General features: G+C 40.1%; 2 protein-coding genes across 2 annotated transcripts; one reads left to right on the top strand and one right to left on the bottom strand.

Moving 5' to 3' along the window:
• Positions 1–32: 32 nt before the first annotated feature.
• On the top strand, positions 33–5,997 carry paics (phosphoribosylaminoimidazole carboxylase, phosphoribosylaminoimidazole succinocarboxamide synthetase). Its single transcript, XM_054602811.1, has 9 exons — positions 33–156; positions 252–449; positions 2,316–2,494; positions 3,293–3,472; positions 3,589–3,702; positions 3,795–3,878; positions 4,184–4,364; positions 4,448–4,606; positions 5,708–5,997. Exons 1-9 carry the CDS (start codon positions 141–143, stop codon positions 5,872–5,874), a joined length of 1,278 nt encoding a protein of 425 aa, XP_054458786.1. The 5' UTR covers positions 33–140; the 3' UTR covers positions 5,875–5,997.
• Positions 5,998–8,972: 2,975 nt separating this feature from the next.
• LOC129095107 (GTP-binding protein REM 2-like) lies at positions 8,973–16,412 on the bottom strand. Its single transcript, XM_054603484.1, has 5 exons — positions 16,359–16,412; positions 14,218–14,530; positions 14,042–14,115; positions 11,156–11,333; positions 8,973–9,268 (listed from the first exon to the last, which is right to left on the bottom strand). Exons 1-5 carry the CDS (start codon positions 16,410–16,412, stop codon positions 8,973–8,975), a joined length of 915 nt encoding a protein of 304 aa, XP_054459459.1.
• Between the last annotated feature and the right edge of the window lie 1,046 nt (positions 16,413–17,458).

Raw genomic sequence — 17,458 nt, 5'->3', positions numbered from 1 at the left:
GTGATTGGCTCACAGAGCACGTAAGAGAGCTCTCACTTCCTGCCTGCTGCCTGCACGCCTCCTGCTGCCTCTCTGCAACTTTGTTGAGTTTTACTTTTGTGTTTCAGGATTTTCTTTTGATCCAGAACACCAGCATCATCATGTCCTCCACACCAGGTATATTAATGAAACTTTTAATTAATTTAATTCATATTTAAGAGTTAAAATGTGCAGAGATTCATTCTGTGTTGTTGTTGTTGTTGTTCTTGCAGAGATGAACATCGGCCAGAAGCTCAACGAGGGGAAGACCAAGCAGATCTTCGAGCTTGCAGACCAGCCTGGCCTGGTCCTGGTCCAGTCCAAGGACCAGATCACAGCCGGGAACGCAGTGAGGAAAGACCAGATGGAGGGCAAGGCTGCCATCGCCAACAGGACCACCAGCTCTGTGTTCAGGCTGCTGCAGGACTCTGGTGAGGGGAGAAGTTATTGTTAATAATATTATTTATTTTTTTATTTATTTATTTATTTATTAGTATTATTATTATTATTATTTGTATTATTTATTAATTTATTTTTATTATTATTTATTATTATTATTAATATTATTATTATTAATTTATTATTATTAATATTATTATTATTATTATTATTTTTATTTATGTATTATTATTTATTTATTTATTTATTATTATTATTATTTTATTATTATTTTTATTTATTTATTATTAGTATTATTAATATATTATTATTATTAATTATTATTATTATAGTATTACTATTATTATTATTTTTATTTATTTATTTATTATTATTATTATTATTATTAATAGTTATTATTATATTTTTATTATTATTATTATTATTATTTTTTATTATTATTATGTATTATTATTATTATTAATAGTATTACTATTATTATTATTTTATTTTATTTATTATATTATTATTAATAGTATTATTATTATTAATATTATTATTTTTATTTATTTTATTTATTTTCATAGTTATTTTATTTCATTATTATTAATATTTATTATTATTATTATTATTAATATTATATTATTATTATTATTATTATTATTATTATTATTAATATTAATAGTATTATTATTATTATTATTTTAATTTATTTATTATTTATTATATTAATAATAGTATTATTATTATTATTAATAGTATTATTATTATTATTAATATTCATCTAGTTGGTGGATCAGTTTGAGATGCCAGGTGCAGGTGTGTTGCAACGTTGCTCCAAAGCCCCTGAGGCAACTTTCTCACATGTTGGGAAACTTTCTTTGTAACTGGGTTAAAGCCAGAAAGGTATAATTACTGAAGGGTTGAGGTATTTATTATATAAGAACTCCTCACGCGCAACTTTTTTTTTTGTATTCTTAGAGACAGTGATGCATATTGATCAGCATAACTGTAAATGTCCAACATTTTACATTATTTTTGCTGTGAATCATGTACAGAAAGAAAAGAGGAGTCACAGTTCATACAATAGTAAATGTGTAGTTTTTCAACCAGTTACACTGCGAGAAAATCAGTGTTGTAATTTTAATATATTTTATTATAATTGATTGGAAATTCCCAAGCCAGCAAACAGATAACACAACCAACACATTAATCTATAAACCAATCATAAATATTATTACATACGTTTCTCATTCCACACTTGGAGTACTTTTACTTTAGGTAGTTTAAGGACACTTTTGAGGCCAAAATATTTCGGACAAACATAAAAAAACCCACAAGGATTTAATTTAATATTGCTGAAAGCAAAGTTTACTAGAAAATACAATTAATTTTCTTTTAAGCTGGAAAGCAGATTTTTTTTATTGTAAAATTGCTGAAACAAAATAGTCAATGTCAACTGATATATTGTTTAATCTCTACTGAGAACACATTATCATGTAAATGCATTTTAACCCTTTAATGACAAAATTCAGTTAACAATTTAACATTTTTATTATCAAACACTTTTGTACTGATCTCATGCACGTCCATAACCGACTGATCCACACAGTCACATTGACCTGCAGAAGTGTCATTGTGCGTGCATGTTTTACATTTAGGGTCTAAAATTATTCTCCTCGTCGCTTTCATTTAAAAGTAATTGGGATAAGTGTAACCCACATGCCACTCGTGAGTGAAGTCGTGAGTGTCTTGTGACTTGGGACCTAACTTTGTCACTTTTAATTCACCAGAACGTGACCAACAGCATTCAACCTTTTTTAATTTTAGGGACATGACATGACATGATGAAGTGCTGCTATGATTTTCAAAGGTTTTTTTTTTATGGCTGATTTGTGATTATCTACCCTTTCTTCCAGGCATTAAGACGGCCTTTGTGAAGCAGCACTCTGAGACGGCGTTCGTCGCGGCCCACTGTGAGATGATTCCCATCGAGTGGGTTTGTCGCAGAGTGGCGACCGGATCCTTCCTGAAGAGGAATCCGGGGGTCAAGGAGGGCTACCGCTTCTCCCCCCTGAAGATGGAGATGTTCTTTAAAGTGAGTCTCAGATCTCACCATCACTGCTTTTTTATGTGTTTTCAGTTTTTTAAAAGGTAACTTCTGTTTTCAACCTCCACAGGCTGCAGTCAATGTTCGTCCACTAAAAGTGCTTGTTTTTGCCGCTGACAGGCTCAGATTGGTATTCAAAGTGTCTGACCACATTATGGAAAGAACCCTACAGAGAAATAAAACCGTTCTCTTGATCTGGTCTGTTTGTTATCGTGTCTAACCAAGGAAAAGTAGAGGAGAAGTCTCGTTCTTAACTCTAGCGAGAGGTAACTTGTTTCCGAAAGATAATGGTGGAAATGAGAAAGTGAGACTGCTGTAGTTGTCAGAGTTTGTTGTGTTTGAAAGCATACCTTGTTGTTAACTAAAACATTTACAATGTTGGCTTATTCCGTCAATGTGATTTGACAAAAGATTTTTCGAAGGAAACTTCTGGAGCAAGACGCATGGATCAAGAAAAAGTAAAAAGAAAAGAGGTTTATTTCTCTGTAGGGTTTTTCAATAGTGTTGTCAGACACTTATAATAATAACAACCTGAGCCTGTAAGTGGCAGAAAAAAACCCACTATTAGTGGACGTACGTTGACTGTGAGGAGTTCCTTGATATGATTACATTGCGGCCGGTTTAGCAGCTGCTGCCTTCTCCTTCAATACCCATTTAAAAAATTGCCTCTTAGACACAAAAAGGGGTTTCAAAATACCGAAGTTACTCTTTAAGTGCTGTAACTTGACTCAAAGCCTCCAAAATGTCCCCTCCCATCTTTTCATGCAATCCGTTGCTTTCCGATAGGACGACGCCAACAACGACCCCCAGTGGTCGGAGGAGCAGCTGCTGATGGCGAAGTTCTCTCTGGCCGGCCTCACCATCGGCCAGTGCGAGGTGGACATCATGAACCGCAGCACTGTGGCCATCTTTGAGATCCTGGAGAAGTCCTGGGCCACTCAGAACTGCACGCTGGTGGATATGAAGGTATTTGGTGCAGCGGCGCCCTCTGCTGGTTAAACCGATAACCTAATGGCAACACTTTTCATACTGGACTCTTCCAAGCTGATTCGCAATTTTATAATCATCTTCCTTGGTTTTAGATCGAGTTTGGGGTGAATGTGAAGACCAAAGAGATCGTCCTCGCTGACGTGATCGACAACGACTCGTGGAGGCTGTGGCCGGCTGGAGATCGGAGCCAGCAGAAGGACAAGCAGGTCAGGACTTCTCTTTGATCTTTGAGCCTTTTTTTTTTTAACAAAATAAATAATATAAAACCTGAATGAACCTGTTTCCCCTTCTTTTCTAGGTGTACAGGGACCTTAAAGAAGTTACCCCTGAGGCCATGCAGGTGGTGAAGAGAAACTTTGAGTGGGTCTCTGAAAGGGTCAAGGTACGCTGAACCTAAATCTACTCTGTGTTATCTGGTCGAGCTGTTGTTTGCTTTTCATCAACATGTTGTAACAGACACACACAGAAGAGAAAATTATAAACTCTTAACTAGAGAATTGTTAGTTCTGCCCTTTTTAAAGGTGCTGGTTTTCTTTTTGCATTTGGAGCTCGTCATGGTTAAATGTTGTGTGATAGTGAGCATTTTGATTCACTAATCAGAAACCTAGGTTGGTTTCTAGCTAGAAGAGAACCTGTGGAGCCTCACTTTAACTGGGAGCTAACCAGTGCTGTGTGTTGCGTCTCCAGCTGCTGCTGGAGCACCAGGCCGGCGGCAGGGTGGTGGTTCTGATGGGCTCCACCTCGGACCTGGCTCACTGTGAAAAAATCAAGAAGGCCTGCACCTCCTACGGGATCCCCTGCATCCTGAGAGTCACCTCTGCTCACAAAGGTCCAGACGAGACGCTCCGCATCAAAGCCGAATATGAAGGTTTGTCTCATTTCTGGAGAAAGGAGGATCTGGTTCCATCTATCATGTTCTTATGTCCGTCTGCTTTTTATTTTTTCCCTCAGGTGACGGCGTGCCCACCGTGTTCGTGGCCGTGGCCGGCAGAAGTAACGGCCTCGGCCCGGTGATGTCCGGAAACACGGCGTACCCCGTCATCAACTGCCCTCCTCTCACTCCAGACTGGGGGGCTCAAGATGTCTGGTCTTCTCTGCGTATGCCGAGTGGTAAGAACAGCACTTCCTGTCTTAAAATAGTTGGTCCACATGTGAGTTTTATTCCCTCATAGGTCAATTATGTGCAAATACAAGACAAAATCAGAGCTCTATTGATAATGAAACATTTTTAATGCCTGGGTACAGTTCTGGACTCCCATGTTAACTTCCTTGAAAATACAGAGTATATTTTTAAAGAGATCCTCACAGCAACTTTGTCAGGATTTAAAAACTAGTGTACAAAACTATTATTCAGTGTTTTTAACTTTTCACCTCCCTGCCTGGTACGGCACATTTAACAAGTTTTTAACAATTTGTCAATGGCAAGTTAAATATTTGGCAGACCACAAAAGCCCATGACTCATCTTTTTTTTTTATAGAAACAACGAGGAAGAAAGGGAGCAGTTTGAGCTCTGGGAGGCGCTAAAGAGTCCCTCTGGCAACTAAAAATGTATTTAGGAAGTATTTTATCAAAAGAGCCATAAATATTAACTTAACTGTTTGTTGAGCCGAAGACAAATTTCCACCCTGGAATAATAATAATGATTTATTGTATCTAGGGATCAGTATCGTTAGGATTTTATGGATTCTATGGAAAATCAATTAAGAAAAGAATCAACATTGTTTTATTATTCTAGTATGTAAACAAAAAGTCTCTCTTGAGCAGCAATACAAGAAGTTCCTGAATCTTTAAAAAAACATTCACAGCTAAACAGTTAGCTTAGCGATTAGCTTTCATTGATGATTCTGTTGTTCTGATCAGACTAACGTTCCCTGCAGTGGACGAGGATGGACGGCTGATCTCCAATCAGTAGAACACTGATCATTTGTGCAGACTGATGTTCTGCTTGTTGTCCAGATGTTGAGATAAACTGCTGCTGTTTCCTCCTTAACTTGTGAGAGGTGTGTGTGTGTCAGAGTAAAGACAAAGAGACAGAGAGAGGACGTTTGAGACGGAACTTCTAAAGTACCGATAGCAGAACCGTTACCTCCGGACCGCATCAATACTCCGAGTTTTACTCATTTAGAACCAGTTCCCATTTACAGAGTTTTTGGGGGAATCCCTGATTGAATTATTGTTCAATAACCAGGCCTTCCTCTGTTCTGGTCCAGGTCTCGGCTGCTCCACAATCCTCTCCCCCGAGGCCGCTGCTCAGTTTGCGGCGCAGATCTTCGGGCTGACCGATCACCTGGTTTGGTGCAAACTGAGGGCCTCCATGCTGAACACCTGGGTGGCTCTCAAGCTGGCGGACCAGAAGCTTCAGGCCTGCAGCCTCTGAAGTGTCAGCGAGCCCAGTGTTCTGGTTTAGGGCTCTGCTCCGTCAGTGTCTTTTTGTTTACCATAAAATCTACATGTACTTTCTCACGCACAGAAATCATTCCATTAAAATAGAAACTAATTCAAAAAAGCTTCTGTGGTTGTTTCTTCTCGTTATAAACCGTTTTCACAGCATGTCAGAGCAGGAAAACATTCCATGGTAGAGCGTGTTTCAGTGTCCTGGTATTTGTGCTGCTGAGTCACTGTCATGGGTTATTAAGAAAGCCATCGTTAACTAAATGTTTCAGTTGTGCTTTTACTGCTATGAAGAGTCAAAATGTCTGCAGTTGACAAGGTCTGGTTCTGCAAATTGCATTATTTATTATATATATATATATATATATATATATATATATTGCATATTTATTTTACGCAATAGCTAAACATTTTGGGGTATTCACTTATTTGCCTTAAAATAAGAGTTTACAGCGTGTTATCTATCCAGGCTTTGTCCAATGATATCGATTCACCGATCAGCACTTTTTTTAAAAACTCTCTAATGAACTCTAAAAACAGAATCCAAGAATTTAGAGTTGTAGACTCAAGTCACAACTTTGATGAGTTATGACGCGACTAAATCAAAAAAGACTTGAATTTTTAACACCAATGACTCGTGACTTTTGACTTAAAAAGACTTGATAACGTCCCCCAAACCCAAAGATTAGCATCCCGTCATTACCTGACTCGACTAACGTTAACGCTATTCACTACCTGGAAGACGACACTAAATTTCCCAGATTTTTTTTTTCATGATTGAGTTCAGTTGTTTTAACAGACTTATTTTAACAAATAAATGCACTTTTAAAAAATAAATATATTATTACTCTGTTAAAATGCCATTACTCCATTACTTTTGATGAAGAGCACATGAGTTGTTTAGGACTAGAAACCACATTGACTCAACGTTTAGGACTTCAGACTTGACTCAGGACTTGCTGGTCTTGCCCTAGGACTTTAATCAGGACTTGACTTGGGACTTCTCTGTCTGGTCTTGGATATGGGGACTTGCCGGTCTTGTCTCGTGACTTGTCTGTCTAGAATTGGGTCTTGACTCAGGACTTTTTTTGTCTTGACTCAGAACTTGACTCTGGACTTGACTTGAGTCTTGTCAGGCTCAACTCAGGACTTACCTGTCTGGCACAAAACTCCCCTTAAAATGGTAAATGTTTTGGGGTTTTTTTGTACGTTAACTTTGGACCGATCTCGGCTAGCTGTTTCCCTCTGCATCCAGTCTTTATGCTAAGCTAACTAACTCGCTGCTGGCTGTATAACTCCTCCCATTTTTACCCAGGGCCGTAGTTATGAGGACTCAAGGTTTACATTCTTAAATTACAAAATTGCATTGGAAAGGCTTCTGATGTTTTTTTGATTCTACATACAGTATTTCAATTGTTGTTTCTGGTAATTCGAGTATTTCTCCACCAGAACTATACTTTTTTTTCTTGCCAGTGGTGAGTCTGTGAATTTATCCTTTTGAATAGGATTTGAGCTGATGAGGTGTTGACATGTTTATATATGCAGTTTGTTTCACTGACAAAGCGTCTCCAAGAAATACAGGGATAAAGATGAAAATCAGCAAACTGAAGAGATTAAAAGAGCGGTTCATGTGCATATCATGTATGTACTGGACCCATTTTTAATAGCTGGAATGACATTCATAGTGTATTGATTAATTTCCATTTTTCCATGCATAATCTCAATGCATGCTTCACCAACAACTGCACCGTTTTAGAAATTCAGACGACAATCAGAGCTCCTCTCAGTGACGTTAACTCTCTTAAAAACACCCACAAATCCCGTCTTCTCTTGTATCGATTATAACAGGACTTCAGGATGAATCTGACAATCTTTCCGTTATCAAGTGCAAACCAGGAGCACTGCCTCTGAGTGAAATGGGTGCTCTGCTGTATTCATCATCTCCTCCTCAGTTGTAGGACCTAAACTCGGCCACAGGAGGGAACCTGAACCTCACGATGAACGCTTCCAAAATCTTAACCTTTCAATCTGTTCCAGTAGTTTGCAGCCAAGCAGGGATGAGTCAGAATATCATTTCTTTCTTTTTTTTTTTTTTTCAACTTCTATTATAGCTCACAGCTCTCCCTTTGATAACAAATGATGGGTATAACGACCTATGATGTGCTAAAATCTTTGTTCACGTGTGGGAGGAAGAAGTGGGAGGATTGGAAGTGAGCTGAGGGTGGAGAGAGCGTGATACAGATGAGTGTAGTGAAGCTGATTTCTGACACAAAAAACCCAAAATCCTCTGCATTTTAATTTGGAGATGAATTTTACACGTTAAAAAAAGAAATAGCGATTTCAGTGCTTTGGAATCAGCCTTCCCATCTGAAATCCTTCTGCAGCATAAAGAGCTGAAATGGTCTTTATGTGTATATGTCTCCCTGACTCCAGGTCTCCTTGACAACTGTAACATGGCAACAATCACTCTATATACAATAATCTGTTTGTTTTTTCTTTCTCCCTTCTCTGCTTCGTCTCATATTGGCCACGCTGTGCTCTGCAAATCCAGTTTAAATCTCCCTTCATTTGATTTCTCTCCTTGCTGGCATTTTCACTTGTTTTTCTATATCGCTCACCATCCCCATGGATATGGGATGGTTGTAAATGAACACATCATGATTCAACAGCAAAAGTCTCTTAACCCACTAATGAGTTCCTGATTGTGTGTTGGTCATGGCTTCATCCTGAGCTGAAGTGTTAAATGAGATCAATGCCCTCCTCTTAAAAAACAATCGGTTGACTTTAGAGTAAAAACAGAAACCGGAGGCAAACAGACTTTCTCAAGACTCAAAAAAAAGCAATTTATTGAGCTATGATGGTGGTATTATGTGTCACTACTATAGTTTATTTACATGTGTTTCTACAACTGTATTTCATCTTTGCTGCTTGGTCTTGTGTACAAAATTTCTATTTCTTCCTATGGATAACATCAACTTTTAAATTGTCCTGCCATCACTCTGGCACCTTCTCATCTTCCTCTCTTTTTCTTGGTACACTACATCACCTCCAGCTTAACAATGTAACCCCCCCCAAAAAAAAAGATCACAGGGCCCCCAGGTCGTGGCACGAGCGGGACTTCTGCCTCAGGAACTTGCCCACCTCTCTCTCTCGCTGGTACCGGGGCACCAGGCTGGACAGGAAACGTTTGGCCCGGGAGGTGATGCTCTCACGCTGCCCGCCGTCGCCGCTCATGTCCTCCGCGCTGGTCCCCGGGGGCCACGGGGATTGGCCCCTGGCCAGCCGCACCGCGCACTCCAGGAGCTCCGGAGTGCGGTGGTCCAGAGAGGCCGAGATCTCCAGATACAGACAGTTGAAGAGGGCGGCGCTGGACATGGCCTCTGAGGGAGAAGGTGAGTAAAAATGAAGCTTTGATGGCTTTTTAAAGGGACAGATTGGGACATTTAAATAGGATTAATTGGCAGCAATGGAATATAATATTCATAACTGTGTTTTAATCAGTGTATAATCACCTGAAACTAAAAATCATAGTGTTTTAGTTAGCTTAGAAAATGCAATTTATATCTACATAGCCAGCGGGTAGCAACAAGTGTGGACATGTAAAGGAAAGTGAAACCTAATTCAATCAGCTCTATCCACAGTCTCATCCACAGATGCTACTTTAAAGCTCTGAAGCTTTGTAGTTAGTTTGCATGTAATATCAGAAAAACACCATGTGGTACCTCTGCTGTACCACCAAGACACAGAGTAACACAAACGGGGGTAAAACACAGTTACAGTGTTGAATTTCAGGGTTATTTCTCAATTGTAGGCTGGTGGACAAAATAACAGAAACAAGGGGCGACAGAGAGAGATGTGTAACATGAACCAAGGGCATCGAGCTGGAATCAAACCGGGGTTGATGCAAGTATATATAATATCAAAGACGCACTGTAGCAAAGATGAAGAAACATAAGCGCCACCATAGGTTTGAAATAATGTAAACTTTCTGTCTGCTAAGTGGGCGTGGTTATGGCATCTCCGAACAAAGTTGATCTTTTTCTGATTTGTGTTTGCAAAAATGCCATTTAAGTGTTAGACTGTTCTTAACATATGTGTCGTGTAAAAAATGGTTCCAATATTCATTTGGGAGACTTTGGAGTTCATAGACTCACAACCTGCCAACGCACACAACAGAGTTTTAGCTCTGTGCTGGGATGTTTCTTGCAGAAATGCATCTTGGGAATTGTAGTTAACGTCTCGCCCAAAGTTTTTTATCTACAAAGGCTTGTACCTTTGACTTTTTAGCAAAAAACAACGGGCGCCTGAAATAACTACGGATGCTTTTTGCACATGGGAGAAAGTTTGTTCTTTTCTGCCAAAAAGAAAACCTCCTTAGGTTTAGGCAACAAACCCATCAGGGTTAAATCAGCCTCAATAACAAGAAATATAAAATAAAGGAAACACACACAAATGCAATAACGAGCAGTTTGTGAATGCAGGTTTGTATAGAAATGTAACAACAAAATATGTTTTTGATGATATTTTCAAATCCTTTAAAATACATACATTTATGGTTTTCTTTTTACATTCAATTAAAACAAGAAATATTTGTTTTTGCATCAAAGATATATTTGATAATCTTATTTTTTCATATTTTGTTTACATTTATATATATAATGATAACTATTTTTGTGTGCGTTGAAATCGATTTTGGTTGAGAGAGTCATTTATGTATAAATCACAAACAAATTGTGAAACCTTCTGTGTGCATTCATCAATATTGAGACTCATCTGACCAAATACAAACCTACTTGGTAAGGTCTTTGGAAAATATCTTGATTTGGGTTTAAATAAACACCTTTATGGCAGAATGCTCCGAAGACAAAATTCTCTTTTTTCTCCAGATTTTGATCGTTGTTTATTTAGTCAGGTATAATTAATATTGTAGAGAAAAACTTAAACTTTCAGGCTTTAAGTTGGGAGGAATGCCATATACATGTTGTGTTATAATACATAACTGCACAGATATTCAGCTGCATGAACATCCACTCACAGTGAATCCTCTCCTGCTTTAACTGTAACTGTAACTCCCTTCATGCTCCCACACTGCGAGGAGGCTGATGACACTGGCATTTTTACATTTTCACATATTTCCCCCGACGTCGGTTTTTGCTGACAGACGCAAAGAGCAAGAAAATGTCGACACCCACTGTGAGGATGAAACGGAAAGTGAGGGAACCACAAGACATGTGAAGATGAGAGATATAAAAAAAGGTCCATCGCACCTTGAGAGGTGACCTCACGGGTGCGAACGAGGTCGCTCTTGTTGCCGACGAGGATGAGGGGAGTCTGGGGCTGAGTCTCTCTCAGGAGGAGCCGGAGTTGAGCAGTTCGGTGGAAGCTTCGCCGGTCGGTGACTGAAAACACCAGGACGCCGACCTCACACTGCAGAGCTGACAAATCCTGAGGGACATGAACACGCCGTTCGTTACGAGACCGTGGTCGACGTTTAAGAAAACTATATATCATCATAATTGTACTATAAGATAATGACTATAATAGAGTTATCACATACTGAGGCACTTTGCAATTATATTAACATTTAATATTATACTTTTATATAGATAATATTATAACATAGTAAACAACTTGCAGTCAAAAGTCAGACAATCATCACACATTTACAGTAACAGTAATCATGAGGTGTAATGAATGATGATTCATCGCGGGGGTAAAGGGACTGCTGAAGGGAAAACAACTCTTAGTCATAACACGGATTAATCATATGCCTATTACCATTTTTACTCTTATATTCCAGTGGAACTATTAGTTTTCTAAACATATTCAACCACAATTTTATGGTGATGAACCAAAACACATTTCAATTTGCATCATGTTAAGATAAGATGAGAAATTTGCAATGTAAACTGGGACGTTTCAAACGTTATTTGAACGTTATTTGAACGTTATTTGAACGTTAATACCACTTTTATACCTTTAAACAGACGGTTGTTTTATTCAAATTGCATTTAGACTAAACCTTCCAGCATGAATATCTTAAAAGCTTTCAAAAAATGAACAGTAGCAAACCCGGCTTAATCCTAATGAATCCAGATATGTAAATTAACTTACAATAATGAACTTTCGCTGCGTGTCACAATCATATCAGAGTTTCTACCACAGCTAACATGGGGGTGAGTAATCGACACTATATGCTTGTTTTATAGCTAACTATTTAGCAAACAGACAAAACAAATAGGCTTTACCATATGGTTATTTCATATGGAGTAACTGTTTATAGAATTAGCAGAAAGCATGCTATATCCTGATCTATGACATACATCAGGATAAAAGATTATGGCCATATCACCCAGCCCAAACTTTTGTTTCAAAGCCTTGTAAAACACTCCACGGTATCAGAACGAGCACCAACGTTATACTTTCCATTGCTCTCGTTTATATTTGTGTCAAAGCTTTATGTGCAGAAAAGCAGTGGAAGTGCTCTATCTATCCCAAAAAAACTACTACTGTAGAAAGCACAAACTGCTGAACACCTCTAAATCCTTCTGACACACACACACACACACACACACACACACACACACACACACACACACACACACACACACACACACACACACACACACACACACACACACACACACACAGTCATCGCCTCTCCAAGAGAGAGAGAAATCCTTAATATCTAGACCGCTGACTAAACCTCCCAGCCTGTCAGAGCTGCCATGGTCCATTGACTTTTCATTTAATTTTGATTAAGAATTGTGCACACAGACCAAAGGCACTTCCTACCCTCTAATGATAGACACAGACGTAACACAATTACATAAGAACATTCCTTATAAGGCGTCACAGTGTTTCTCACAACAAATATAGCTCAATACACAAAGAGTAACACATGTGAATCCCCCACATCAACATAGACAGATTGTGTCACGAGTGTGTGTGTTGTTTTTTTTCTTCATTTGGCACATCTGCTCTGTGGGCAGCTCTCTCTCTCTCTCTCTCTCTCTCTCTCTCTCTCTCTCACATCAACACACAGAAGCCTCTGAGCTGCACTCGAGGGAAAAGAAGATAAATTGTGCAAAAACAACCTGATAATGAGCTTTACCTCCGTCATGCAGATGCAGATGCAGCAGATTTATTGTCCCCCTTTTCGCCACAGCGGTTCAAGTACAATAAACAATGCAATGTGCTCCAGATATCTGCTGCCTACACAGTTAGCATCTGGGTAACGCCTTATGTCAAGGTTCTGGTAATAAACAATAGCTAATTAGCATAGTTAACTGTAAATAGGTACACAATTAAAGATCAATTTACCTTGCAAAAAGCATAATTAACTGCTAATTAATCCTGCAGAAAGCTTAGCTAACTGCTAATAAATGCATAATAGAGCAATAAAGCAACAAAAAAAGCTTAGCTTAGTTTAACAATGACACAATAGGTGCCATTTGTATCTTCAGTCCTTCAATCCATCAATAAAAATGTTTACGATCCTATTATTAACACTTATATGGTTTTATTAACACTTAATAATGTTAATAAGCATCTCATTAGGGCCTTTTAACTATAAACTAAGGCTTATTACAAGGACCTTAATATAAAATGTTACCAGAATCGGTTTATGTATTGTACTTTATTTCATTTTCTTTTTTTGTTTACCCCTTTCAATTGTTACACCGTATGTTAGTTTAATTAAAAACCTGTCCAAGTGCATGCTGGGATACGCTTGAGTTCTAATTTATGCACGAAGGGATGAGTGCATGGATGAAGTAGTTTTTTTATCTAATTCTGCTAGAAATCCAGGTACTGTTTCCCCGGCTTACCACCTGATAAAGCAGACAAATGGCTTCAAATAAAGAGAATAGAATACAGCTTTAAGAAAAATAAAGTAAGAGTTTAAACAGAAAAGGTATACTTTAAAGCAGTCTGTGGATCCTGCAGTCCTCTGGCCCTCTGACAAGACCTGATGTGTGTATATATAGACATATATATATATATAAATATATATATATATATATATTTATATATAAATACCACAGTGAAATGCCAAAAAGCAGCTGAGCCCATTGTACACCGCTGCAGCGAGGGCTCAGTGGCCTAATGAGGGAGCAGTGAATGTGGGGTCGTGGACGTGTTGCTTGGCTCACCTGTCTCCAGTTGTCAAAGATAATGATGGTGCTGTCCTCATCGTCCACGGTGACGGTTCGCACGTAACCCTCCCCTAAGGACAGGCAGAGCAGCGGTTAGGCCTCACCTGGGACACAGTTTGTTCGGGATTTATTTACCGTACGTTAGACCAGTCCAGACACACTATGCTTTGCACCTTCAGAATCCACGGACGCAGTGCTGTCCACGTCTCCGGCGAGGGCGACGGCCAGAGAGGACTTCCCCACGCCGTTCTGCCCCAGCAGGGCGATCCTCAGGGGCCCGTCGGGTCGGCCCTCCACAGCCAGGGTCGGAGGGTCATCCAGCAGGGCCGGGCTGAAGCTGATGGGTGGAGCAGAAGGTCCGGCCGCGCCCGATGTCCAGTCGCAGTCATCGTGGACGGCTTCCTCTCGTCGGAGCTGGTGCTTTATGGGCAGAGGGGTGCTTCCTCTGCGGACGGTCGGGGTGGTGGGCAGAGTCATACTGTCACACTGGAGGAGAGGGGAACACATTTAACGTCTATATTCAGATATAATGTTTGTCATATAATACAAAAAACAAACAGCACCCAGAGCCCGATTAGCGTGAAGGTGTGATTCTGCAGCTATTTAGCATTTAGCACCTTCATGATGTCAGGGGACTTGCGGCAAAGGCCAAGATATACTATCTTTAAGCTTCAAAAACACTGGATCCTACAAATCCCATGGAAGGACTACAACTCAATAGAGTCGTGCGTTCCATTTGAACTGGGAAGTCAGAATTTGCGATTTACAAGCGAGAAATTTCAACTTGAACACCGCCTGCAGTTGTATTTCCGACTCAGTAAGTCGGACGAATTCCAACCGAACCCCAACCTCAAAATCCAAGATGGCTGCTCCGCGTAGCAACCAGGCGGCAACCTCCAGTTCTGCCGAGTGAAGCCTATGCGGAAGTGTCTTAAAGCTGCATTCTCTCTAATGTCCATCAGGGGGCGACTCCTCTGGTTGTATAGAAGTCTATGAGAAAATGACTCTACTTCTCTCTTGATTTATTCCCTCAGTAAACATTGTAAACATGAGTTTATGGTCTCAATCTCTAGTTTCAAGTCTTCTTCAATACAGCATGATGTTCATTTAGTAAATGATGCTCCATTTAGAGTCAAACAGACCATAAAGCAGGGGATGCTTTAGGGCGGGGCTACTGTGATTGACAGGTCTCCACCAGAGACGTATACGGCATCTCTACGTCACTCCTCCTCATTCCAAATATGGTAATTTATTTTCATTGGTTGCAAAAAAGCCAAGATGGCGACGGCCGTAATCCAAGATGGCGACGACCAAATTGAGGATTTCGAGGCTTCAAAACGTCAGTCCACAAACACTTCCTATTTACTCGTCTTGAAGTCAATGTTTTTTTTTAATGTGATTTTGGATTGATACCTTAAAAAAGGTCTGTGTTTAACACAAGTTTAAGATATTTTAACATTTTGTTCCGCCACATGAATTAAGTAAATTGAGCGTGTTTTGAAAGGCGGTTGCTAACAAGCGGCTAAATGAAACTACGTCGATTGTTGGAAGCTTAATGATGGTGACCTTGAAGTTGTGCGAACATGGTTTAGTTCCTTTATAGTCTAATGTTAGCTTTTTTTCATATGTCGAATGAATTTACGCTAGTATAACTTCGTGTAAATCGGACGAGTGCTTCTTTAAACCTACAATAACCGAAAACCGTAAACACAACACCGACCTATTTTACCGCGTCAAGCTTTGCGAAACTCTCTCCAGTGAGTCTCGCGAGAGTTTCACAACTTGTTCGTATTTTCCAGACGTAACCTAGTAACCTTAGTTAAAGGATGCTATGAAGCTGCATACAGGCTGACGGGGGACTAGTCATGTGATAGGAGACTTCTGTGTGGGTTTACTACACCTTTCACATATCACATTATGTTTTTATAGAAAAAATACACACTTGAGCCATTTTAATGACGTTTTAATGAGCAAAATTATATATATATATATTATATTATTATATTATATTATTATATTATATTTGGATTAAATTGGATTTAGTGATTAAAACGACTAAAAATGAAATGCAGGACACCACCTTCCTGCTGCACCACCTACCTAATAAACACACACACACACACACACACACACACACACACACACACACACACACACACACACACACACACACACACACACACACACTGGTGGCTCAATAAACCCTTATATTAATATGTCAATCAGAATATCAAACATCACCATCACACCCCACACCTGACTGGCACATTTTGGCACAGAGTCCCTCCACCTCCACCCCCTCCATGCACCTCACCTTGGCCACCTTCTCCTCGATGTTGAGCCTGTCTTCGGGCACATCTGTCGGCATCTGCAAACTGAAATCAAGCAACCAGCAATAAAGACTCCAAAACTCCTCACCCCACTTTATGATGATGCCCCCCCACCTCTCCAAAAGCTGTGCGTAATGCTCTCTCACCTGTCACGCAGCTCCCTGCAACCACAAAGTAAGCACTCTCTCTTCTCTTCTCTCTCTCACACCCTCAACTGATCTCTCTCTCCCTCTCTCCTCAGGTTAGGGTCCAGGTCCAGTTCTGCAGTCAGCACCGTCATTCATCACCGCTCCCCAAACTAGACTGTGCCTCACTGGACTTGACGCGCAAAAAAGACGCTCCTCTGGGGATGCTTTTCTTCCCCTGCAGAGGTGAGATGGAGCCGACGGCCTCTCTCTCTCTCTGTGTGTGCTGGGTGTTTTGCTGCTGCAAGGTGCACGCAGCTCCTCGGCAGTGGAAGTGGAGCAGTGCTGCAGGAAAGGGAGTGTGGGAGAGATGCTCAGTGTCACGAAGCGCTCAGCATTGACCCATAGGAAGAGCTATGGAGCGACATGGAACGTGGCCACTAGGAGGCAGCAAAACACAAGCATTCTCCTCACTAATTGGCTCTGTATTTGTGTGTGTGTGTGTGTGTGTTTATTTGTGTGTGTGTGTCATTGGGGGATATACTGTATGTTTAAATGTGTCATTTGCGTATTCCTTTGGTAGACAGAGGCATGACAACATACCTACCTGTCTGGACGCTCCATCAGTCGGTTTGTAAGTGGCTGGCTCATGTGTAATTGCATTAAATCAAGTCGTTTTCTAGCCCCTTATCCAAGGAGTGTGTTCGAACATGTTTTCTGTCCAAATGTGAGCGTGTCCGCGAGCTGTGGTGCGTCCCTCCCACACAAAGCCACAATAGACTCCGGCAGTGAACAGCCAGGGCGCTATTATAGCCCTAATCCTGCTCCCATTATACAGGCCGGAGAGAGAGAGAGAGCGAGGGAGAGAGAGACAGAGGGAGGGGAGGTAGAGCTGAAGATGAGGTCATCCCAAACAGTGCACACCCAGGGTCACTGCCTCACTATAGAGGGACAGAGAT

This window comes from Anoplopoma fimbria, chromosome 8, assembly GCF_027596085.1.
Source record: "Anoplopoma fimbria isolate UVic2021 breed Golden Eagle Sablefish chromosome 8, Afim_UVic_2022, whole genome shotgun sequence".
NCBI classification, from domain to species: Eukaryota; Metazoa; Chordata; class Actinopteri; order Perciformes; family Anoplopomatidae; genus Anoplopoma; species Anoplopoma fimbria.
The sequence above is the reverse complement of the archived record's forward strand: the minus strand, read 5'-3'. Positions and strand labels throughout refer to the sequence as shown.